This window comes from Poecile atricapillus, chromosome 4, assembly GCF_030490865.1.
Source record: "Poecile atricapillus isolate bPoeAtr1 chromosome 4, bPoeAtr1.hap1, whole genome shotgun sequence".
Taxonomy (NCBI): domain Eukaryota; kingdom Metazoa; phylum Chordata; class Aves; order Passeriformes; family Paridae; genus Poecile; species Poecile atricapillus.
Window position 1 is genome coordinate 41,225,670 of NC_081252.1, and position 27,132 is coordinate 41,252,801.

At 35.3% G+C, this 27,132-nt stretch overlaps 1 protein-coding gene across 1 annotated transcript in view; it reads right to left on the bottom strand.

The window, feature by feature from the left end:
• The window catches only part of GPM6A (glycoprotein M6A), a 113,978-nt gene extending 99,170 nt beyond the window's left edge, over positions 1-14,808 (bottom strand). The window contains exon 1 of the mRNA XM_058837825.1: positions 14,437-14,808. Within this exon, the coding sequence (XP_058693808.1) occupies positions 14,437-14,473 (37 nt within the window). The 5' untranslated portion in view covers positions 14,474-14,808. The remainder of the gene's footprint in view (positions 1-14,436) is intronic.
• Positions 14,809-27,132: the final 12,324 nt, after the last annotated feature.

Below are 27,132 nucleotides of genomic sequence, written 5' to 3' on the forward strand. Positions count from 1 at the left end.
ATCTGGGCTTAGAATTTAGTGTTTTGATGGCCACAAGCTGTATAGATAAACCAAATCTGTGTGGTCTTCAGCACAATAACTGTACGAAAAGATGGCCACTGTCAGGAATACAAATGTATGATAAACTAAAGAGAAGGTAAATAAAGAGCAAATAAGCATTCAGAATGATGTTCTTGGCTAAAGAAGCTGAAGTGATAAACCCTGGACCAATGTCAGAAGCACAGAGAACACCAGGGTTCACCACTGACAGTCTGACCTACAGAATCCTTTATTATTTTACAGAGGAGGGTGGATTCCATTCATTTTTAAGCTGTGCAGCTCTACAACACTCACAAGAGTGAAATGAGATACCAAGCTAAAAGACGTTATTTCAGCAGATGGCAGCTCAGAATAAATGAAAGCATAGCTGGTAGCAGCAAAATGAAAGAGACCTGCACCTCTGCATGATGCTTCTGTGCTACCTGATACTGAGGAGCCTAAGAAGCTTCATCTAAAGCTCTTTTTCCTACATATTTGTCCTCAAATAGGAATAATATCAAAATGGCAGAAAACAATATTCTAAAGAAACTGTCCTCAGGCCTTTTGCTTTTCAGTATTAAAAATCTCCAGAATGATGGACTACTGAGAGGTTTTCTTTAATAATATGGTTTTTATTACTTTGAATAGTCATACCTATTTTTGAAGTTCCATGCACTGCTAATAAGCAGTATCTCCTGAATTCATCTGTAGGCTGAGTAACTGAGATACAGAGTGCTTATTAATTGCACCACTGCCATTGAGGATGTAAAAAGACTTAACTGACACCAGCTTTAAATACATACTACAGAACCATCTCCATAAGAGGCCTTAAAATTTCCAAAATGTCAGATTTTAGGGCAGATGTTTGCCCTCTACAAATATAAAAAAGCCCAACTCTCCCTCTTTTGAATACTTATATTTACAACAGCTTTGTTGTATTGCACAAGAAATACAGGACTGGATAATAGAAATTTGAATATTTTGTTCCCTAGTCATAAAAGTGTAAACTGATACGAGTATTTGTCAAACATTATGTCATAGAGAAACCTAGTTTGAGTTTTAATGCAAACGATTGCCTGTTATGAAATGAGAGCACACTGAATTAGTCATTTCCATTAAATCTATGAAGTAGAATTGCCTAGCAACCAAGAAAATTAATTCAGAGATTAAAATAAACACTGTGACACTGACAGAGCAACTGCTATTCTACCTCAATAACCAAAAAGACACTTAGAAAAGAGGTGTTTTCTTAATTCTTCTTAACAAAGGTAAAACAAACAATTTCATAAAATGAATTATAATGGACAAAGAATGAAAACATAGAGTCAAAGCAACTGCACAAAGCAAATGCAAATAATTACCCTCTTTTTACATAACATCACTGAAATGAAAAACATTTAAAGTTTTTCATATTCTGACAATGGTGAATGAATTGTGGTGGAAGTTTCTAACATGTTTTCCTGCTTACAAAGGAGAAATTTTTTTTCATTATATGCATTCTATGCTAGTATTCTATATTTTAGTACTTACTACTTTAATTTATTATGGAATTTATGACCATGTTTACCTGAATAAATTCTGCATCATTACTACCCACTCCTACCCCTAGTCAAATTATTCCTAATCACACTTTGGTAGGAAAGCTTTTAAATTATACAGTTTATCACACTGAGATAGTTATGGAAAAGAAAAAAAAAACCAAAAACCAATGTTAACAGATTAAGGACAGTGAGGATGAATGCAATAATTTAGTTTAATGACTGCTACATATTGCTTGTTACATCTGGTCCATTGTGTAATTCATTGTCCCTGAAGGACCACAAAAAGCCTAGTAAAATTATCCCTTTAGAAATAAAACAACCACATTCTGTAACAACATTGAAGTCTATCACCTTTTCAGGGTATTAGATTAGAGGAATGATTACAGATCAGGGATTCTGGAGTGGCAGTACTTTCATACCTCTAGTAGGAGACAGTCCATTTTTCCAGTTTGAGGTACAGAGTTAGTATGGAGTCAAAAAAAAATAAAGATCAGGAGTGATTAAGGCAAGAATAACGCAAAGGCGAAAAAATATATCCCAGAGGATATGACAAGACAGCAACTGCAGCAGCTACATCAAATCTAGTTGAGTCTACATTAAAAGATAATAATAAAAATAAAACAGTATGAGGAATAAATCAAGACAGACAAGCAGGAATAAGCGTGTATTAGAAGGTAACTCCCCAGGCAGGGACATAGCTCCTCTTCTATCAGGAAAATGTATTTCAGCTCTTTTGGTTGTGTATAATCACAAAACACACCCACAGCCAGCTACAGGTTCTTTAAAGTCTTTAAATCCACATATTACAATCACTAGATCCAGTCCAGAGGTCTTCAAACTGGATTTTAAAAGTTCATACTGTCAAAAATTATGTAATAAAGTAGATGTATTCGTCTAGAAGGGGACATGACATGTAATAAAGGAGGGATATCTGCTGGAAGTACAGACAATGCAAATGGTATAGACATGTAACAGATCAAAATGAAAAAAAATATTAACAGCAAAAGTCCCCATTAGATAAACACAGCCATAAAGCAGATAAAAGAGCACAAATGTCCTTAACAGGTTCCCCTGTGTCTTAAATATTTGATGAATGTACCAGATGGGGAGGGGGGAGAAAAATATCTTGTCTGAACCACAAGCATAAACACAGCTGACCTAAAAGACCTACTCACCACTAGGTTATAATTACTCCAGTGCAGTCAGTAGTGAACAATGTTCATAAATCTAGAATAATTTGGAGAGATTGAAAGATAACATCTTTGAGAAATGGTAGCCTCCATATGCTGTCAAACAGCTACAAAATTAATTTTCATTTTCTGGCCTTTGTGCCACATGTCACAATTGTGATTGAAGCCTACATGTTTTACTGAATTCCTAGGATTGTCACAATGATGAGCAACCTTTTTATTGATTTTATCTGTATTAATAAAATGATATCATAAAAATAGAAGATATACAAATTCTACACATAGCTGAAAATTTTATCTTTTTTCCCTTTAATTTTTTTAATAGCATAGTTCATATGGTAAAAATCCCAGAAAAAAATGCATAGTGATCAGACTAGACATTGTCAGAATCCAGAACCTTCTAATAAAAGAAAACCTTGTAATAGATATTCAGTTCAGAAGGATTTATTATATCTTCTCCAGTCTTGCCCAAAAATACAGGCAAATAACCAATATGCTGGTCCAGACCTACATTCATAGATCATCTATAGTTTGTTACAAGAGGACAGCAAGAAGGAAAACAACACTGTTAGTCTTGCACTAGAAGCAAGAATTTAATGAAAATAAACTCCCAGATAATCTTAGAAAGCAGACCATGACCATGTTGCAGAAAAAAGAGGTAAAAAGAAGGTCACTAGTAGCCTGCCTTGGGAAAAATTCCATCTGCACAGCAAATTTGATGATCATCTTGGCTTAAGTGTGTGAACAGGACACAGTAGCAAAATTGTTCAATACCACTAAAAGGGCCAGTATACCCTGCCCGGGAGTAAATCCAAATTACACTAATTCAAAAGAAAACTACAAACAAAAACCTTAAAAAAAACCCAAAACATCTAAGACTAATATTTTTTAGAAACTGCAGACAGCCACAGGAGACCCAAAGCATATTAATCACTGTAATGCCATGTGATACAAACAAAAAAACCCCTCAGATGATAAACAAACTCCATTCAACCTTCCTTCCAGTCTCCTCTCAAACCCTTTTAAATTGCATCATCATGTCTTCTCACAGATATCCTGCCAAAAACCTGACAGCAACATGCAAATTTCTCCATGGCATTGTTAGGTCTTAATCTTAGACATTCATGTGCTTCCTTTTTGTTTATATTGGAATAAAACCAATGGGATTACTCACAGTGCATAACATCAAAGATGTATATTTAAGTCTACAAGATCAGAGCATTTGTCATTGATTTTTCCGATTTTCAAATTACTGATGTCTATAATTTTTGGAAGTAATTAAGGGCCATATATGCACTCACAAGCAAATCTTAGTCTTTTCTACAACATTGGTAGGCACTGTGGATAAAAGGAGTCCTTAATGCTCTATCAGAACTATGAGTTTTCCAGCAAAAGGAAAGCATTATGTAGCAAACATAAGTCAAGACTAAACAGTAGACATGTTTTGTGGCTCAGAGGAGTAGATATTAAGCTGATTATGAACACCTGGAAAGCAAGATACTCTTTCATTTTAATCTGGTTCAGCCATCTAGTCAAGTAACATGACAATAAGGTGTCTGACTACCTGAGAGACCTGCAAAGAGAACCTGCAAGTGTTTCCATGGAACTGCAGTCTGCTACTAAGAGAAAAGGTGGGGGGAATAACCATGGTTATGTTTATTTATAATGTCAAAAGTGTATGTTGGTCAGAAGCAGTGGTCAGCGTGTCAGTAAAAAATTAGAAGGCTGAGAAACTCTCTGAAAATAATTGTTCTGCTATATTTAAACACCACAACAAATAGCAAAACCATTTTATGTATCTAATATACTCAGACTAATTCACAATAAAGTAAATCACTGTTTTTGTGTCAATCAGCTAGAAATGTAAATTACTTTTCTGTACAGGACTGGTTTATCAACAAGTCTTGAACAAAGGCAAACCCTTTTAAGCAGGAAGCATTTCACATTAAAGCTATTCAGTTTAAAAATCAATAATACAACGTTCAATAATATAATTGAATACCTGCATAACCAACACAGTAGCTAGTAGTCAATGGTCCCTTTCTCAAGGCAATTTCAGACATTTACTTTCATCCTCAGTTATGCATATTGAATTACTATTTACAGTGACTTATCAGCCCACTACCCCCACAAGTTCAAGTACATGTATTTTATTGGTTATAATGTTTTTGAAAAACACTATATTTTTAGAGTTTATAAGTTCTTTCACACAATATGCAGATTTCAAAATATTATTTTATTTTACTCTCATCATCATCATTATCAGTAAAAATAAAAATCATTTCACAGATATCTGCTCAGTTAAGGTTTTTCACAATGGACTAATCCAGCAGTCAGAGAGGTTGAATTTGGGCTCACTGCATCCAGTTGCAGCTACTGCATCTTCTCCTACTGGCCATCTGCCTGGCCTGTTTAACATTGTACTCAGGTAGGGTACAGAAGCATATTTTTGGTCCAAGCGCCAGCAGCGCGTTCGTCTCGGTCATTACCCACCTCCTCCATTGGAAAGGGAGCAAATCAAACATAAGCATCACAGAGAACAGATCCCAACTCCAAGCTGTGTCATGAACATGGTAAATAAATTATGCAGAAAAATGTGGCTGGAAATAAATTTTCATCAGAGAAGTCACAGAACAAGCAGACCAGTAAAGAGCAAGGAGTTGCTGAATATATATTGCTTAGTACATATGAACACATTATGGTATTTAAGTGCCAAAAGGCAAGGATTAATTTACTGGACAGGTTAAGGTAACTTTACCTAGTCTATCACCATTCACTAGCAAGGAAAGCAATCCGCAACTGAATGATTTCACTGTTACTTAGGTAACTCACAAACGCTCCCAAAGCACTCCTGTTACCGAGAGTAACTTTCCCTCTCTCAGATCTGAAAATCTTTTGAAGGTTGTTTGGTGTGAGATGAGTCATAAAATGACAAGAGAGACTGGGAGCAAACAATGTGGCAGATGGAAGTAGAACAAAACAGGGTGTATGTATTAGCTTTCTTCTGGAGAGATGAGAGTCCGAGCTTTGTGCCATCCAAGCATAGGGATAAGTACTTAGTTTGGATAGGTTTCCTCATCCCAGCCTGCAGTACCAACCAAAACCATGACATCAGAACCTCAGGATCGACTTCTGCATAAAAATATGCAAACTTAAATTCTTAGCTATTGTCAAACATCCTCACTTGAGAACTGCAAAGGTATACCCCAAGCTCTTCCCATGATTCCCATGGTTGTTTTCTAAATGTTTTTAAATCTATTCGAAGTTATGCCAGGTGCTTACTATTGCATGTATCTTAACAGAGTAAGAGATGATTTGGTGGGAAAGCAGGGGGTGGGAGGCTTTGATGAACTACATAAAGAAAGCTAAGCTGATTCACCAGTAGCACAGTGTGCCACTACACTATGGAGCCTCCCACACTGGCTACATCACCTTGCTAAGCAAGGGGGTGCAATACCAGCTTACTTCAGAGAAACTAGGCCAACAAGTCAATTCTGATAACTGTTTTCCATGAATGTGAACTGATGCACTTACCTTTTCCAACTAACAGAATCTTTCCTCTTATCACCTTAAGATAAAACCAGACTTACTCTCTCTCTTCCCTCATCTATAGCCTCATAGAGCTAGCAACTGCCCACAGTTACAGTATTACCATAGTAATTTTACGGTATTATTAGTAGCCATGAACATAGCTGCTGTTTTACTTGGGGGAAAAACGTGCTTAAATTAAATGTTTACTATTTTAAAAACATAATTCAAATTTATGCTTCTCTTAATTCCTTATGTAAACTCAAATGTTCTTTCAATTTTAGTGCTGTCATCCACCATAATTTAGTGGTGGACTTGGCAGTGCTAGGTTTATGGTTGTTCCTGGTGACCTCAGAGGTCTGTTGCGACATAAATGGCCTCCTGATTCCCCTATTTCCATACCAGTTTCAGATTTCTGAAGCCCGCCAAAGGTATTTCAAATTCTACTGCTTATTCTTTTCTTCTTTTCTTCATCCTGCCTCTCTTGAACCTCTATCAGCACAATCATCAATCATCTCTGCTTTTTTCTCATTGTGCCTTAGTGCAGAACAATCCCTGCCTAATCACTTAGTTATGCTACTACACTCTCTTCCTTCAAATTCCTCCTTAATGTCCAATTTTTCCTGTATAAAATCACTCTTCTGCAACCTGAGAAGTAGGATGTGACCATCTATGACTTAATTAATAAACATGCAGCACTTGTCATCTTCTATTACATGTTCCTAAGAGAAATTTCAGACTGTTGCAGAATTTAATTTTCATGTGTTTCATTTCCATGTTAAAAAGAAAGTAAAGAAAGTGCTTTCACAGAAAAATGAAATGCAGGACAACAATCAAAAAGAGCTATTTTTTTTTAAGAAGTCTAAAAAATAATTGGAGTCTTGGGGTAAAAATAGGAATTCACTGACAAGCATGGGGAAAAAATATTTTTTCCCTTAAGTTTTTTTAAATTCTGGCAGCAGCACCTTTCTGTAAAGCTCATATACCAAAAGTGTAGCAAATGCATTTTTTTTGGTCTAGTTTCAATACCAAAACCTCAGCAAATGCCCTATTCCCTTCATGCCGCTGTTAAAAAGACTGAACTTTTTAAAAATTGACACTAAATTCATTGTGATACTCTTTTGCTGTATAATTGTATTATTTTTACTATTGCGGAGAGAAAACTTTCATTGTGTGAACCAAATAAAAGCCCTTAGAAACCATCCAAGTGCAAAAGTCAGGTACATTTTAAGCATAAAAAGTGTAAAAAGAAGAGTAGTGTTTTCATTTAGTAGTTGTATTTCAGCAACTGTTATTTGGGAAAATGTTGTTCCAGATGGCTGAAGCATAAATTTTGGAAAGAGTACTGAACTCCTACATGATAACTAGTAAGAAGGAGATGAAAATTTTAGAGGGGGGAAAAATATAAGATAAAAATTAGCCTTCTTGAGACTAATGCATTGGTGGATAAGAGTTACCATAAACAAGCTAAGAGAATAAGTAAGCCATTTTTTTCTGTCAGTGCTGTTCCTTCAAAAGGCCCCAGAGAGCACATACACAATAGTTCCCAGTTTTGTTAATTCCTACTTGGTGTATATCTTTGACCCTCTCAATTCCGATGCTCTGAGTTTGATTACTCTGCAGCTGAGAAAATGACAAGACTTACTCCTCACTCCTTGCACAGTGGAACTGAAGCTTCTCTAACTCCCCACTCCCACGTGAAAAAGATTTGTGACAACACATCAGTGTGGGACTTGCTGCCTGTCTCAGAAATCAGCCATGTGATAAGATATTGGCTGGAATCTTGCATTTTAGTCACTTGAATCAGCTGAAAATCCTTCTGAAATAGAATTGCCAAACAGAATATTAACTGACAAAGTATTTCATATAAAATCAAGACACACCTTTGACTTATTGACTCTTTTTTTTTAATGGCTATCAGCTGCCTATATTCTTCATGAGTTTTATAAAATCATTTGCAGTGTCTACAATCTGAGGCACAACAGCCAAAAAATGTGTGTTGTTTTGTTTTGTTTTGTTTTTTGGTTTTTTTTTTGGTTTTTTCTGTTTTTGGTTTTTTAATACTTTTCTACTCAGTCCTCCATATAAAATTACTAGGAGAAAATAGCATACTCTCACCTATTTATATGGAGAGAATTAATAGGTAAAAACTATTTTATGAAGAAAGCAAACATAAATATGTTAGGCCAAAAGCATTTCCTCCATTCTTTCATGTTGAATTTTAGTGCATTGGCAGACTACTTAAAACAGGTTACAAAGTCATGTTGACAAATTGTTTAAGGTACTTATTAGAAATGAATGCATAGTCACAATCTAAAATGAAAATAATTTGGATATTAGGAATAACAGTCTCTCAATCCTTCTCTATAAGGAACCTAAGCACTCATCTGAATCAAATTTAATTTTTCTGTATCTACAGTATTGCATTATCCTTCCTAATTTATTATTTTTTTAGAGTAATTGGACACCCAGAGTAGCCCTTTTTCCCCAAAGTTGAGCCTTTACTTTCACAAAGAGTCAAAGAAGCTTTTTATAAATTGATATTGCTTCGTCAATAGAGTATTTTTTCACTGATTGGTGAAAATCAATAATTTAAAATACATTCAACACTTTTTTCCTAAGCATTTACATCTCCTATGAAAAATCTTTTTAGTATAGCTTATTTATGAAATTGACATCCAAGTGTCAAAATAACCATGAAGACTTAAATTTTCACACATTGAATTGAGGATTCCATCTGCCTTGGGGCAGTTGGAATGTTTTTTGCCCTGAAAGAGTGTATATAAAATTATAATTAAGTCCTATTAATGCTGGATTTTCATGCCTAGGACTAGCATAATGTTAAGCCTGTTAGAAATACAAAGTTTTCTACTATTAACAGAGACATTTTAATGTTAAAGATTAAATAAGCAAGCAAGACTAAATTTATTTACATCATTATCTATGAATAAAAGCATAATGTATTGAATAATAACATATTCAAATTACAGCTCTACAAGTCAGTGCTCCTTATGTAAGAATATTAAGTAAGGTAGCCTGTAGTTACTAGATAAAGGAGAATAACTCTTACAGTATCAGAACAATGAACTTCAAATTCATACTGACCGTTATTGCATTTTTCTTTAATAAAACATATTGATTAATACTACTAGGGAGAATTAAGCAGGAAATACAGTAAGATAGTTTGCCAAATCCTAAAATTTATTCTCATATTTAGCACTGATTACAAAGAAAATTTATTTACTCTGTTAGTGACTTTGTAACAGCTGAGTATTTTATGTGCTGCTCTTATTACAACACACATGCCTTTAAGAACAGGAAACAATAAACATGGTGAAAATTAAGACCATTCTACTCTGAAGCAACTTGCAAGAATCCAATCTGAACACAAGTTTGGGAACTAAGCTCACTAAGTTGAAAAGATATTCCAAAAGTAAATAGAGATTGACCTCTGCCCACCATGTTTTCTTTAAGAATCAAGCACTACAAATCCAGATTTGGTATGAAGAATATCAGCCAGCAAATGTCTGCTAATTCCTACTCATAAGGCCAAATTTAAAAAATATTTCCAAGTTACTTTTGAATACTTACAACATAAAAAGGATCTAACTGAAGATACAAGCATGGATCTCACTCAGTGTGGCATTTACACTAAAGAGCAAAAAATAACTGCTCTGCTTTATCTACAAGCATTGTCACCAAACAAAATCAAAGTGAAAAATACTGGGACTTCCTCATTCTTATTTTAACCAACTTTGCAACGACAGTCAAAAGAGAAGGAAAATTCTTCTGTTTTAGAGGTAAATAAGAATATTTAGAAGACTAACTTGGAAGAATGCCAACATTATTTGAACTGTTTGGCTGTTGATATTTCTGAATATTAAAAAAACCCACATAATTTTCATTTACTCTACACTATCCTACTAAGTCAGTCTGCCATTTTCCAAAAAGTACGGAAATAAGAGGAAACAATTTATTCTCTCATGGCTGAAGAAGCAGAGGCTGTGTGTGTGTTTTACTGATAGCATCCTAGTTTCTTTATAATTTTCTTCCAAAACTCTGCTTTAAGTCCTCCTTTACTGGTATGCTGTGACAACAAATGAAAAAGCTCTGATAATAGGCTGCAGGCACACTTATATTGCTAATACAGGCCAAACATTATTTTCTGGCATTCAATCATTTCTAGTCACAATAACACTACATTTGTTTGCTATCCTACTGGTGAAAGCTTAACTGTGTTAGGTATACGCAGTTGGAGCCTAGGTTAGATCTTAAGTAAAATTAGTATATTCCTCACATTTGCTGCTGTACAAAGAGCTGATGCTCCATTCATTCCCAAGAGTTTATTCTGTATAGGAATTCAAACTATAAAATGAAGTTATGGATGAATCATTAAAAAAGGCAAATTCATCTTTCATTTAGTGCAAATGATACAAGTATGATTTTCTGTGCTCCAGAACATTTTCTCTATTTTTCTGAAACAGATTGTGGTGAGAATAATCTAGCATTCCCCTGTACCAAGTTCCTTAACAGTGCAAAAAATTACAGAGCCTGACCCCTGAAAAGATCTTTTTTGGGATGAATAACTGGGGCTGGGGATACCATTGCAATCTTAGTTTTGTCACACAGGGAGGACCTGAAATGCAGGAACTGGACCTATGCCTTTTTCCACATCACAAAGCTATCAGTTTGACATCACTCTCTTTCAAACCCTGGCAGCTGAGACCTACCGCTGCCACATTCAATTTATGCATGAGGTTTTCAAAATTAGCATGCATCCCTAAAGAAATCAGTGAAATTTCTGCTTCTCAGTGGACCTGATATTTTTTGAAAAATAAACCCAGATTAGTTATCCTGTGTTTTCCAGACAGAAAATTTGCATTCCAATGTCTTAGCATGTTAGAGGTCTAGGATGTAGCATAATGTCAGTGTTATAGAAATTGTTAACAAGTTGATATTTCTAAATATATTTCTATAATGTTATGACTTTTTACCTTTTTAGAATATATTTTAGTGTTAATTTACTTTGCATTTGAGACAGACTTCCTACACACTCTCAGTTCTTGGACAGCTAGAGAAAGCTGCATAGCAAATACTTTTAAAACCTCCTTCCCAACCTGTACTGACTTCCTAGCAAAGAAAATGTGATCTCAAGGGGAAAAAAGCAGGTCGAGGAAGCACAGTAAGTCTTCCAGTACTTTAAAACAGGAAATGTATTAATAGAAATTATTCCTGGTTTCAATGTTTACAGCTTTACACATGAAAACTGCTGGAAAACAGCCTTATCTTGCCATATTAAGGGTAGTGATGGCAGTACAAAAGTAGACTTTCTGCAGCCAATAGAAAGAAAATGGGGAGGGGAGAAGATGTCCCTTACTTTGAAGTGAGTTTCTAGTAATTCATTACTTTCAGAGAAAAAAAAAAAAAAGGAATGTTTCTCTCTGCTTATAATTTTCCAAGATACAGACATAAAGAAATCATAAGTGTTAAATCTTAGAATGTTGAGAGACTGTGGCAGAAAGTAATTATTTGGAATCACTGTGCTAAGAATTATGTTTGCACTTAATTATATCTTATTTCATAAAAATCTTAAAAATAAAGACTTTCAAGTCTGCTAGATCTACCTTGATCATATTTATGAAATGCATCAATATGAAGATATTCACTTCCATCATGGCTGCTAGCAAGACGTAATGCTGTTCAGTGGGAGGTTCAAAACATCTGCTGTGAAAAGCACAGGAGCTGATAAGCAGTGACAATTTATACTCCCATTGATTTTGTGTAAATCAGAAAAGAAAAAGAAAGAAACACTTTCATTCGAGATAGCAGGAGAATGAAAAATAGAATATATGAATTACGATTCGTGTTTCTGAAACACTACAATTAGCAAAATAGGTTTGGGTGATCTGGAACTATCCTCTGGATATTAATTAAACACACAGTAGGTAGATCACACTAAATGAAAGTAAAAAAAAACCAGAAGCTATGAAAGAGACCTCCCATGTTATACTTGTACCAGTCAATATTTTTCAAGTGAAAAGTGAAAATCTTAAGGAGATCCATGATTTCATAATCATCCCGATGCTTCCCTATCATGTAATCAAGCACCTCCGAAAATCCAAAACTGAAAATATTTTTTGATTTGCCTCCTGAATTTCAAATTTTCTTGAAACTCTAAATAAATTTCAAAAGTTGTCATAACCTAACGAGGGAACACGACATTTTGGAATGACAAGTTCACAGGTATGGTCACAGAAACTAAGCAGCATCCCCTTTCACACCAATAAGGAAAAATCCATATGATTTGTGAGCTCTTAACATTCTTGTGCCACTGTCTGTGATGACAGCTGGGTACCACTAAAGGGAAAAAAGGCTGAACACATGGCATTTTACATGGGGGTGGGGGTAAGTAGTGTTAGCTGTTGTAATCACACTATTAATCACACCATTTTGAGTGGCTATTGGTCATTCAACTGCTTATCATATGAACAATGAGGACACAGTTTATCAATAACAAATTCTTTCAATATACAAAAACTATTCACTTTTTTCACTGTATTTTTTTTTTTTCTTTTTACCTCTCTCTAATGAGAATTTAGGGATTTTGAATTTCACACTGTTTCATCAGGTAACATCGTTTGGTAACAATGACGTATTTTGATTCCCTGGTCAAACAGTTCAATTTACTTGATTTGAGAAGCAAAAGAATGCTTTTCTGATTTTTTTTAAATGCATGTCTTCAATTTCTAAGTGTAAAACACCCTAAACAATTTGAATCATACAGTAAAAGTATTGATTTTACCTTCAGGGAAAAAAACCCCACTAAACCAAAACAAAACAAAAAACTGACCTGTCCTGTACTTCCCTATTCTATCTTTCATTCACAAATAATAAAATTCAACTGAAGAAAGTACTGTAATCAGATACTAATCTATTTATCTATAAACATAAGTGTGTATGCACATGGAGCTCATATATCCTCTTCTAATGTTCTCATGACTATATACTGTGCATCTAGATCAAGTCAAGACCATAAACAATTCAAAGCTGCATTCTGTCTAAATGGGTCACTTATAATGAGAAAGCACAACATTTACATGTAGGAAGTAGATTGATCAGGGAGCAGAAAAACAGAATATGGCATCAGTGCAGAAAAAATATGCCTTTACAGGCAATTTATGCTAAATTATTTGGCAACTTCCTATATCCTCCTCAAAAATGGAAGTGAATTCAAGAAATGTAAAAATAAAAGAATAAACAGTTAGCATAGCAAATATTCACTAGGATTACACTATGTGCTTGCAGTAAAGAAAAATGAAAAAAGCCTTGGTTCCTTTCACTACTGTTATGTCGCTTGTACAGAATAACACTTAAGTGAAAAGACTGAAAACACTGTGTGTCCCCCACATTAATTAAATGCCCACAATCACTTTAAATTGGACTTTTAAGTGCTAATGTATCCCACAACACTCAGTTGTTTTCAACCAGAAGCCGTGGAACACAAATGCTCTGAACATGCTGTGTACATCTTGCTAAAGCAATTTCAGCTGCAGCCTGCAAAATTAATTTCTGCAAAATGCAAACCTGTGCCATGCAAATATTAGAACGATAGCAAGTCTTCTGCAACACATTACAAAACCAAAGTGGCAAAAAGGCAGAGGGAAATTTCAATACTGCCTAATATACACAAAATATACCCCATGTCTTTGTTCAGTCCGGATTCTCATTCAAGGTGTAAATACTGGTTACATTGTTAGATATCCAACTGCAACCAGCTCCAGATATTGTGTGAGTAGCTCTCTCATAGTTCACACTAGACTCCCTTGACCCAGCTAGACAGGCGTGAAAACGTGAAATAAATGAACATTAACAAAGACTAGTCTGGAAAGCAGGCTGCGTTAAATGCTCGCAACCTTATTCGTATAGATGCAAAATCTGCTACCTAGATTCTTTTCATACTAGATATCAGCTGGCAGTCACTATATTAATGCTATGTGCTACTGCAGAGAGAAAAATGAAGAAAATTATATGAAAATAATATGTCTTTCCCCATCTGCCACATATGGATATTCCCCAACCTTACAGCATGCTGCTAAGGCAAATAAGGAACAGCAAAATAATTATCTCCATGCAAAGAAAAAGCAATTTTAACACAATACCTTTCTGTGTTTGTCCCTCTTCCATATTCTCTTCCATGGCTACCTTTCTTCACTAGAAACAGCTACAGAGAATTAATCAAAAGCTTCAGTCAGATGTAGGAAAAAGTGTGGATTTTTTTTTCCCTGGGAAGCTCCAACAGCAGAGGCTTAGGCAAGTCCTCAGAGCTTAGCTAAGGCTCCCTCACTCTCCTTGTTTGCTTGGAGACAGGCTGTCAAGTGTAATTTCATTCAAATTACTCTTCCGTGAAGATTATCAATTTTTCTTCTCAAAGCTGCCCATTGTGTACCACTGTAAGCAGGTATTCAAATGAACAGCCTGTGAATTTTGGGGGGAAATTTGGTCTGAGCCCTTATGGCAATGACACCGATTCATAAACCTCACTTTGCATATAAAATGGAGTAAAGAAATCGAGGTTTGTATTGAAATCTGTGTTTAAATTGAAAACAGGCTGTACTGAAAACAGATGGAGGGGTGTCCTCCTAAGGGGAAGCAGACCACCAACCCATAATTCCCCCTATTTGCTACTGAAGTGGGAAAGCCCAAATGCCTGTGGGTTCTTTATGCTGTATTACTTGTCTTTCTCTCTCTCTCTCTCTCTCTCTCTCTCTCTCCCCCCCCGCCTCTCCCCCTCCTCCTGTATCAGCACATTTAAGAATAATATGACTCTTCATTTCCCTTCTTCTCATATATCTGTATCATCAGGAACTAACAACAAATATACACTATTGCCCTCACAGTATTCTAAAAAATATCTTTATAGCAATACAATTTTGTGTGTATGTATATGTGTACACACAAGCACAATTTAACACACGACATTAATCACTGCAAATTTCATGCACTTTACACAGTCTCATTGTCACTGTCAACAGGAATTTAGTGGTAGTTAAGAGGTTTAAACCAGTTATTGCATCAATTCTTCTTCTGATTCCTCATATCTTAAATTAGCTTTCTTCAAAGCTCTTTTAAAATAACCGGATCTTAAAATGGTGAAGCACCACATGTGGGTATGTACACGAGGAAGCACATACAAACACACACACACACTGCTAAGACTTTGCTCTGGAAAAACATAGGTTAAATACACTGTGAGGGCACCTACTAATTTGGGGAGCTCTGCAGTCTGATTTGGAATGCAAATTGGACGCTGCAGTCTAGCAATAAATTAGCATTTTTGTACCTTAGTCTACGGAGTAATATATCATCACTTTAAGACTTTCCATTATTTCACCAAAAGTGCAAACCGAACACAATTCCAATTTTTCTTTGCAGGTTTAACTTCTCATCCTTCTGGGGGAAGTGACTAAAACAAAAATAAAAACTACTATGGCTGAAAATTCCTATTAATATATGATAAATAGCTCATCCATTTACTTTATGCTATCTAAATACATTGACTTAGTTCTGCCTTCTGAGACACAAAAAAAACCCAACTTGTTTACTTTGGCTGGTTGGGTTTTGTTTGGGGTTTTGCTTAGGGAGGGGCTTTGGGGGGGGTGATTGTTGGGTTTTTGTTGTTTTTTTACTCTGTTTGCATATAAATCTGTTCACATCTGGTTCCCATCAGAAGAATTATCATGTATGAAGTTAAATGTATATACATAATTAAATAACTGAAACATTATTTATGACTCAACACATTTTCTACCTTTTTTTCTCTTTTAGTTCATGTTTCTAGGGCTCCATTTTCTGAAATAACTGAAAAAAAAATATCAGATTTTCAGTTCTCATATCTAATTGATCATTTAAAATCAACACATTGAGAAGGTCTGTATTTATAGAAATGCCGCAAACACCATAGGATCTAAGCGTCTTCCATCTTTCTAGGAATTATTCCTTTAGACAGTTTTTTAAGAGAGGCCTATCTCCTTTAAAACAGATCTCCTGTGTAAGTCTCCTCTGCTATTCTTTCTCTTCAAAATATTTTCTTACATAAGCATTAACAAATCTCCATATTTCAAAATTTGCCATTCAAAAAATGGCGACTATTTTACCTAGGCTGGCAAATTGTTTCTAAGATGTTTCTATTTCTCAATAGCACCAAATATCTGGGGTGACCAACGTCCTCAATAATGATGTTTGCAACAATGGAATATACAGGTCACTGATTAAACCAAATTACCTTGTCTTTGAAACAAACATTAAAACTTTTTTTCAAATATAACAGGAAACAAAAAGAAAAAAGGTTGGAAAGAGATAACTGGGAGAAGCTACAGTAAAGATGGCACAATCTTGAGCGACATAAAAAGGTCAAGAAGAAATTACTTGCTCAATAAAAGGACAGGACTGCAAAACAAGTAAGCCCAGAAGTAAACGAAAGCATGTAACACAACGTGTATTTAAGTTGTGGAAACTAGTTGTAGCAGGCTGTTGTAGAGGGGGGAAAGAACCCAACAAAATAACAAGGAGAATCTGAATCACAAGGATTCATGGACATGAGATCCCTGAGCTGAAATTTACCAGGGAGTAGAGGAATATTTTGTGAAAAAGTTTTGGCCCTTTCTTATTCTACTTCCAAGGCAGACTGCTTTGGGCACAAATATATAAGATGTTGAGCTGAATGAATCCTTGATCTACTTCCCACAATGGTCATTTTCACACCACGTTCACACACACCTTAATTTTAATGACAGGATTTTTTACTTCCTAAAAAGCCTACCACACTCACATGCAAAGGTTAAGATGAAATCACCATAACTGATGAAGCAAAACATAGCATTGACAAAAAATGGCTTTAAGTTTTACCCCCACCCCTACAATAATCTATTTTTCTTTGTAAATATTATTGTTATGAAGATACTGACAGCTCCTCTTGTTAAACAGCAACTCCTCCAAACTATGTAAGTGTCAAAGCTCCTTCAGAGAACTCTGCTCAGTTTCAGGTGCTATTAACTGGTCATCCACACAGTTTGTGTGACAGTGAGCAAAAGAGAGAATGTGAAAGATATTTCATGTGAGCTTCCTTCATATTTAACTGCACTTTATTAACAAGGTTGAAACATAAATCTGCCTCCTCGATGTTTCTTTAGAACTGCTCCAAGGACCTTTCAAGATTAAATTATGAATAGATGTTAATCCTAAAGCCAAAGAACAGAAAAGCTCTGCAATTCTTACGCAGAGTAGCAAACCAATGCAGAAAATACCAACTGTATGTGACTTTCTAAGCAGCAACCACAGCATACTGGGAAAACATGTTTTCCACCAGTGATACATAGCTACTCTAAAACCCTACAGAGAAGCTACACTAGCTTCTGTTTCTGGAAACACTTTTACCACAGAAAAGAGCTATATTAGTGGGAACTACATTAAACTGCCTAAAATTCCCTTTTAATGTGAAATGAGATTATTGGTGCAAGTGATCATTGGACAACCATGCCAATTGTAAATGGCAAGACAAGACAGAATATCCAACTGTATAATGAGACTAAATAAACAGTTAATCAAGAGAATAATTGGAAGCTGATGACATTAAGGGATCCCCTGGTGTCCATTATGATATTATGAAATGTAGCTGAGCACTTACAGCTTTAAACAGCATGACAAACACCTGACTTTTACTCCCAGTTTTGAATGGCCTTCAAATCAGTTTACCATTCCACCCTTCAGTCCTATTGATTTTCAATTACATAATAATGATAATGTTGTGGTGCAGTGATGTCTTGATCATGACAACATAATGAACTTGATTATGAATACATAATTTAAAAGCATAAAATTATTTATGTTGCTAATACTACTACCTCAATAACCAAATAAGAAAAATCAAAGGCCAGCTCAGATTACTTCAGCTATTTTGCCTCCGACTACAGGAGAAAGTTGTGATGGATATTGGGAGTGAAGCAATAAGTGTTTGTGCTTCGAGGGAATTCACTTTGGACTAATGCCAGTCAGGTCTCACAGACAGACTGCCCTTCAGGAGATGGAGTGGTGTACAGTTCACTCCTGGAAAGCATGTTCTCATTTCATTGTATGAAAAAAATATAATGCATATATAAAAACATTTATGAGAACATAAATTATAAAAACAATGTATGTTCTTAGAGAATATTCTGTGGTGAAAACCAAAATAGAGCAGGTGAGGAAAAGTGGGATATACATTTTAAAAGCTCACTGCTAAACTCACCTAAACATTAACATAGATGAGCAGGTAGTAATTATTTTATGTAAATTAGGCATCAGATTATAGAAATCTGGAAAACATTCACAGAAAAATTAAAACTTTAAATTAAATTTTTCTATTTAGAGTGCTCCACAATTTATATTTTATATTCAAAATTGAAATGTTACTATAAAATAATGGCACATACTATTTAATTTTTGGAAAATCCCAACAGACGGGTGTTAAAGGAAGCATTGTGAAGCTTTAAGACTTCCAAAATGTCTCTAAATGTCTGCTCTGGGATGTGTATTTCATATATACAACTTCATGAGATACTTACAGAATAATAAACCAAGAGCACATGGCCCTGAGTTTAACTCATAGCAGACACTCACACAAGTATCCAGGGAAAGGAGGAATGCTTAATGACATGAAAATTACCAGAATTAGTGAGGAAGTGGAATGTTAAGAGTGGAAGGAAAAAAGTAGAAGGCAAAATGTAACGGTATCAGAATATTGTTGCTTACCCCATTGACGGGATTTGTATAGTTCTACTAATTCCCAATAGTAATTTTTTCTGAGGAAATTATATTCTTCTAGAGGAACAAACTACCAGTTTAAAACAGGAAGCTATCAAGAGACAGCAGGATAGTCATATAGACTAAAGAAATTTCAGTACAGGGCTTCACCTGATAGAAATAAGTCTCTTACTATTTTTTATAATGGATGTTACATTTGACAGAAGATTAATGGACATCCTTTCCTTGATGACCTTAATTTATTTTTATTTCTTTCTTCATTCTTCTGTCTTCTAAACATATTATTGAAGAGGGGAGCAAGAAGACAACCTCCTTGCATATAGCCTCATTATGTTAAATACTAATAAACACTAACATCATTATCATATTCAGAAACTTTGTGAAAGTCTTGTCTGCTTAAAAAAATTCTTTCACTGAGATCTTTCACCACCGCATATGATATACTTAAAGCACAAGAGATAAGTAACCCGTTCATATCAGTATTCACATATATATTTCATATACACAGTCTCGATCAAGAGGAGAATGATAATAGAAAATGATTAACAGTATCTCTGATTCAGAATACCAATCTTAACATTCTTCCAGACTATTATCTGGAGTTATTGTAAGCATCATCTGTAATTTAAAACCTTTAGTCTGACTGGATATGTTTCATGATTCTTACTGGTTTCACTTTTGAAAATAAGTAAAACTTTCCAGAGTAAAATTAGTTAACATTGTCAGTAATTATACTGAATTATATATCCTCTAAAATTTTGAAGACCTTCAATCATTTTGAAACCTAAGACTAAGAAAATTATGTCTTTTGTATTTTGGGATCAAAATTAATTGTCCATATTCCCAAAGGATACTGCTATTCATTCTCTAAGGTTTAACTCTGAAAAGATGCTCCTGGTTGACAGATAAATAAAGAACTATCAACTGAACATGAATGACAGTATAACTGAGGGAGATGCCCAATAATATATTTCTACATACAGGTTTCTAAATATTATGGCTAGATTCTCCACTTGGAAGCTCTAGATCTCAGCAGTAAGCTTATATTTAAAGCCTATATTTAATCCCAACTTCAGATAGCTGTTCACATTCCCTTTGAAAACTGGATGCCATGAGATTAACAGAGCATTGTGATCATCCAGCTGAGCCTTTTTCACCCCAGATAGTGCTATAGGAAGTGGATATACTAATAAATACCCATACAGGTATGTATTAGATCAAGTGATTCTAAAAAGAATTACTTGGTAGCATACTCAACACATACAGTTCTAGCAGACTCTGCTTTTATCAGGGGACTTGGACTGCACTCTTTTCAGAGGTCTTCTCCAAACCAAATCACTGTGATTGTATTCTATTATTTTCTACTGGTACAACTATCACTGAAATATTCCATATAGTTTTTGGTGCCATCAATGCAAAGATGCTGATGAAAAATGGAAGTACTTTAAAACTGACCACAGGCACACCTTCAATTAAAAATTTTAAAGTGTTAGTATGGTAAATTTAAGAATAAAGGTGAGGGGTAACTACATTACACCAGAGTATCTGCAAGAAAACAGACCTAATGGGAAATTCTAAAGTCAATATTAATGGAATTTGAAACTAGACATTGGAGAATAGAAATTATATTCAAATTATTTTTTCAAAACACTAGAGAAATTAGCCAAGATTGGATTCTTGGATCTACACACACACAAAACTAAATCATAATCTGTATTTTCCTAGCTAAACTTTAAGTTAATTAGGTCATAGGAATTCTCTGATTAATACTTGCATTATGCAGCAGTTTGGACTAAATGACCACATTAGACCCTTCTGGCTTTTAATCTGTTAATTATTTAAAGCTGTAATCATGTTTTTGAGAGATTTCATATCTTAATGTGCTTTGAGATTCCCTTGACTTTTGTAGTCTTTGTACATCAAAGTGCTCATTCAAATATCTTCAGAATGTCGGTGTCTGATGAATGGAAGAATTATTTACAGTCAAACTGTGTTTTCTCTTCCCTTCCCACCAGCCTTATTGAGCTGAAAAACTGTGATTAAAAATATTATCCATCCTACAAGCAACAACAATTTGTATTTCCCTGTGTGCCTCTGTTCCATTGGAGGTTATTGGTCTATTAAAGCATTCAAGCTTCTCTTTGGCTCCATAGAGTTTCTCTCTTATCTTGAAAGTCTGAGGAATGTCTAAAAGCACCTTCTGATGATTTCAAGAGGTGGTACATGGTAAAGTCCTTTGTTTTGACAAGGACTCCTAAGTTAGTAGCTAAGCAGGCAGCTGGGCAGAGAAGAACACACAACACATATATAACATACACTAACTGTAAGAAAAAAACTAATCGAGCAGTATGAAAATAATGTAGGAGAGGGACTAAAGTGGATCATCAAGTCCCTCTCCTGTCCCTGCACACGACAGCCCCAAGACACAAACCATGTACCTGAGAGCATTGTTCAAATGCTTCCTGAAGTCTTGTCATGTTTGTGCTGTGACCACTTCCCTGGGGAGCCTGTTCCAGTGCCCAAAAACCCTCTGGGTGACACATGTTTTCCTAATTCCAACCTAAAACTCCTGTGATACAACTTCAGACCATTTCCTCAGTTCCATCACTGGTCACAAGGAAGTTGCAGACTGCAATGAGGTCTCCCCTCATTCTCCTCTTATCTAAGCTGAACAGACCAAGTGACCTCAGCTGCTCCTCATAAGGCTTCCTCTCAAGTCCCTTCACTGTCTTTGTAACCCTCCTCTGAATGCTCTCTAATAGCTTTATACCCTCTTACACTGAGGCACCCAGAACTGCCCCCAGCACTCGAGGTGAGGCTGCCCCAGCTCAGAGCAGAACAAGACAATCCCCTCCGTTGCCCAGCTGCCATGCTGTGCCTGGTGCCCCCCAGGACATGGGTTGGCCCTCCTGGCTGCCAGGGCACAATGACTCAGATTCAACTTGCCATTGACGATGACCCTCAGATCTCTCTCCAAGGTGCTGCTCCCCAGCCTCTCATTTCCCAGTTTGTGCATACATCTACAGTTGACACTTCCAAGGTGAAGGATCTGGCTTTGCCTTCCTTAAAATCCCAATTTACTAGCATCTGCACATTTAGTACTCTTTTGAGTCATGAATCCAGGACATTAATGAAGAAGTTGCCAGTCTGATGTCACCCCATTTGCAGTAACCCTTTCCACCTGACCCATGAGCCAGTTGCTTACCTGCTGCATTGACATGCTTATCCAGCTGTGTGCTTGACATCTTGTCCAGAAGGATCCTCTGAGACACAGTATCAAAAGCCTTACTAAAATAGATTATATCCCTGGCTTCCCTTCTTCAGCTGGGGGACTACCTTGTCTTAAAAGGATATCATCAGGTTTGATAAGCAGGACTTTCCCCTCATGAATCTGTACTGGCTGTGACTTACGACTGCAGTGTTTTTTTCAGTAACACCCAGAATGATCTCCTCCAGGATTTTACCAGGCGCTGAAGTGAGACATAGGGATTAGTTACAGTAGATTCTTTGTGTAGATGCCAACTACATTTTTGCTAACACTTGACTTTTCTCCAACTGCTTCCATTTCATCCAATCTCCAAAAGGAGTAAGAAAGGAAAAACAAGCCAAAAAATGGAGATTAGCAGTTGAGGGAGAAAAAAAAAAGATAAATAAACAAAAGGCTGCTGTGTGGGTCCTCCCACTGGCATAGAAAACTTATGATTTATGGAGAATTGTCAAGTTGAAAAAATCATAGATGTTTAATGATTATTATAATGACAATTTTAGTTGCCTTATTTTTAAAACTTGAGAGATCACAAATATACAATTTGTAAAATAATAGAAGTTAGACTCTGCTTATAACAGTTTACCAGCAAGCTTTTTACTCCTTAGCATACCCCCTAATGAGCAATGCATGACTGTCTTTTATAGCTTAAATGCAACAAATGTAAGGAATCTAAAACAGGCATCATTGCCATTCTCTTAGTGAAACTGTCATGCCAAAGAAAAACCCAAAAATGAATTTTTTAAAAAGAAAATTGGCAGACTTCTAACACTGTTCCATGCTCTAGAGATGAAGTGCACCTAGAGCATGCAAAGATGCACGTATGTGTAAATGTGTCTGTATATATACACACATAGATTCATGAATAGAAACACACCCATACACATATATACTCCTATGTAGTTCTATTCAGATGCAAAGTGTCCAGCAGATGAGACCTTTATGCAATATGCATGCCCCTCAACAAAAGGCATGTAAATCATGACAGAACATACACTGAGTGTTCCACTGCGTCCCTCACCTCACCCTTTTATCATTCCTAGGAAATCAGAGAAAGAGATTTAAAACCATAACTAAAACTGAGTGTTCAATTACAGGCTACAAAAGAACAGTTTATAAATATCTTACATGAGCACTGGTTTAATGATGCTGGTTCAGTGAACTCCCTGGATCCTGTAATCCCTTTTTTAATCTCTGTTACTTACTTACTGCCTTTGAAAGATTCAAAGTAGCATCTGATACTCTTATAACAGAGCAACATTACAACAGGACAAGTTGTGGGAAAAAAAGATAACCAAAACTTTCTTTTTTTTTTTTTTTTTTGAGGTAGCACATTTTGGATGGTATTCAAGCTAAGATTCCATTACAAATTCTAATGGCAATCTCTTAATACAACATAATTAGAGGATCTTCCTAATCTGGAAAACTAAATCACATAAATGGATTACAGATCAGTTTTCAGATGACCAAAAGGAAAAAAAAAAGTTTCCCACAAAGAGAGTAAAAGCTGTCAGATGGCTAAAACACAGCAAACCAAACCACATTTCCTGAATTATCACCTTCACTCTAGTAGAGATAAACTGATTACTGATTTAGATATGTTTTAAATATCAGAGTTCTCTAAGCCTTCTTTGCACGTATTAAAATGCATACCCTACGTTGTAGAAATTTTAGCAAATAAAAGTGTCACCAAATATTTTCTTCACTAATCCTTGTATAAATATAATAATTGTAAAGCCAGCACTTACTCTGGTAATGGATTCTTAGGATGTTTTCCAGTCTGTCTCTCAGACTATGATCCAAATAATGGAAAAATATGGGCTGAATAAAATCAGGACTTTTTTAATATTGTAACGCTCATGACAGTTATTCTATTGTTATTTTACCACTAAGAATTCAAGTGTGCATCACAGTAAAATGAGTACCTTTCTGAATTGTGTAATGCCTTATAATCATGAAGATTGTTTGTCTTTCTAAATCTATCTGCTAACAATGTAGATCATAGGAATGCATATCTACTCTAGAAACTATGTTCTTATCACTTCAAAAATATTTTGTATACTTAGCACATAAAACCCAAATGAAGCAATCTCAGATGTTCAGGTGTGAATTAACCACCCGTATGATTTTTTGAAGGATATGTTTAATAAAGTACTAACTTGCTATGTGCCTTTTTTAATTATCCTGCACTAACAAATTTTTTTTTAATTTTTTAAAACATTTTGTTGATACCTGTAATAATAATTAGCATCAAAATATCATACCTTTGTTTTATTTATTTTTAAAGAGAAAGAGTAATTTACACATATAAAAATGGAAATATAATTTTTCCCCAAGTGAAGACACTGATGAACTGGTACATCAATACAGAAGGAAAACAATCAGTGAAACACTGAGGTATTTGATTTCAAAATATACAGCAACACACAGAAAAGCTATGACAAAACAGAGAAAAAGTACAGTCCATATCAATCATTGTTTTACTAAAGTTCATATGGGGAATGTTAAAAATAAGGAAACTTGTTTAAAAAGAAATTACCAAGATGGCTAAAAAATTAAGTACTCAGAGAAGGGATAAAAACCCTGAAAGTGATGGTACTGGAGGCACAGCATGCAACTAAATATTTGAGAAAGTGTGGAAGCTAGCTTAGATACACATGGGTTTTGCAGATTTTTCCCCACATTTTTCATGCTCTTAGCAGACTACAGTAACTTATAATAGTTTATGAGATCTGCCTCTTAGGAACCCAGCTGCAGCTGTTACTCACTGCATACCTATTTCATTATAATGTGAATTTTATATTGCATTATAATGTTAACTACAAAGGTAGATGTATAAGGAAGGTTCTTCCATGAAGGAAGACCCTATGTGAAAGAGATCATAGTTGCTTCTCAAGTATCAACTCTTTCAACCTTTCCCACATTTTCTTGGAAGCAAGGAACCTATCTCATCAAAGAGGCTCAAATAATTCACAACCTTAATCATGCTTTTTCTCTGAATCAGCACAAAAATATTTCTGTGCTTATTTTTACAGGTATCACTATCTTACAGCTCTTCAGCTCATTTGAATATATACATTAAAACTGCTATGGGGGAACATTCTGAAGACATAATGAGGAATTAGGACCCTGAGGTATATGCTGACCCAGATAAGCCTCCCCAGCTAGTACCCATATGTCATCCCAAGTGGCCGCTGAATGACCCCGTGCTCTGTCCCGTCATGGTAGCTTGCAGGTGTTACAGGAGGATGTACAGATGTTACAGGAGGATGTACAGATGGTCCTGTCTGATGTTCTAACACGTATGACATGTCCTTCATGGACATTTCACACTCATTAGATCAGAAATTATTGGCTTTATTGTGATGAAACAGACCATTTTTATGATAAATTTAATGGTGAGGAAGAAAACTATAAAAGCATGGCAGGTGGTGAGGTATGCTGGACCTCACCATGGATGGACATTCTATGTAGTGTGTCATGGACATCTTGAAGAGGTCTGTCTGATTTTGACATGCCTCAGGGGTTCCTGGCATCAGAATTAACACAGGATTAACTCATTAATGCCACTTTCTAATTATTCTGTAAATAGCATAAACCACGTTTATGTTTGAATAATTTTTCTTATCAAGCCCCAGAAAAAAAGAAATATGAAAGAACTGTAAACAACATGATGCTGTATTTAAGCACAAAGGAAAAAGACCTCTTGTTCAGTCAATGACAGAAAACAGACACAGTAAAAACTGGATTGCTTTCATGGCCTCCATCAATAACTTTGCAGCTCACATCTGTATGAGATGGAAAGTGTTAACAATATCTAGTATTTAGTACAGTCCAATTCTTAACTTTACCATTGCATGCCTCATTGTAATGATGCCTTTTTTTTCCTTCCAGATTGAGACTCTGTTCATATAAGGTGAACTACATACCCAATATCTTCTTATCTCCCAGTATTTGTTTCTTCCTCAGCCTTATTAGCCATTAAACTCTAGTGGACATAAAAGGGAAGCAAAAGGATGATAAAGGAAGTATAATTTTTCTTTGATGAAGCACAACACTGCCAGTACAAAGCTAAACTTATAAAAGGAAGGCTATAAAAAGCAAAAGTAGAACAAATAAACCTACAAAAAAAAAAAAAATCCTCATTTCCATGACAACAGAAACACATCATTAAGGGCCACTAAACTTCAGAAGAACATTTTTCTCTAACAGACATCACATTAACTCTATTTTTTTTAAGCAGAGAAGTTCTTCCTCTGAAAGGAAGATAAACAAACTGATAAGGAAACACAAACGGTTACTTTTCATATGTAAAGAAAACTTCACTAAGTGGTACCCACAGGAAGGAAACAGAGCTATTGTGTGCAATGCTGAATATATTTTGGCTCAGAAGTCCAAAAATCAGTTATAAAACTATCAAAAAGCTACAGAAGTCTCACACACATATTTTATTTGGCTTTATGAAGTTCACTTACAAAACAAGTCCATATAATTTTGCTCCTCAGGGACTGTTTTACCTTGTTATTTTAATATATGTGAATGTGTGTGTGTGTGTATATATATATATATAAAATTCCTTCCTCTTTTTTGATTATATGTAAGCAGTCACAACCATTTCATGGCAGCCCCCCAATACTTTTCACATCTATTTAAGTACACATTTATGGTATAAAAATGGAAACAGAATCAGTCTCTCCTAACAAGCAAAATATACCAGTCTTCCTATGTCCCTATAACTGTATCTAAACTATCCCTTTACAGAGATCCCTGTTCTGAGCAAAATTATCATTCC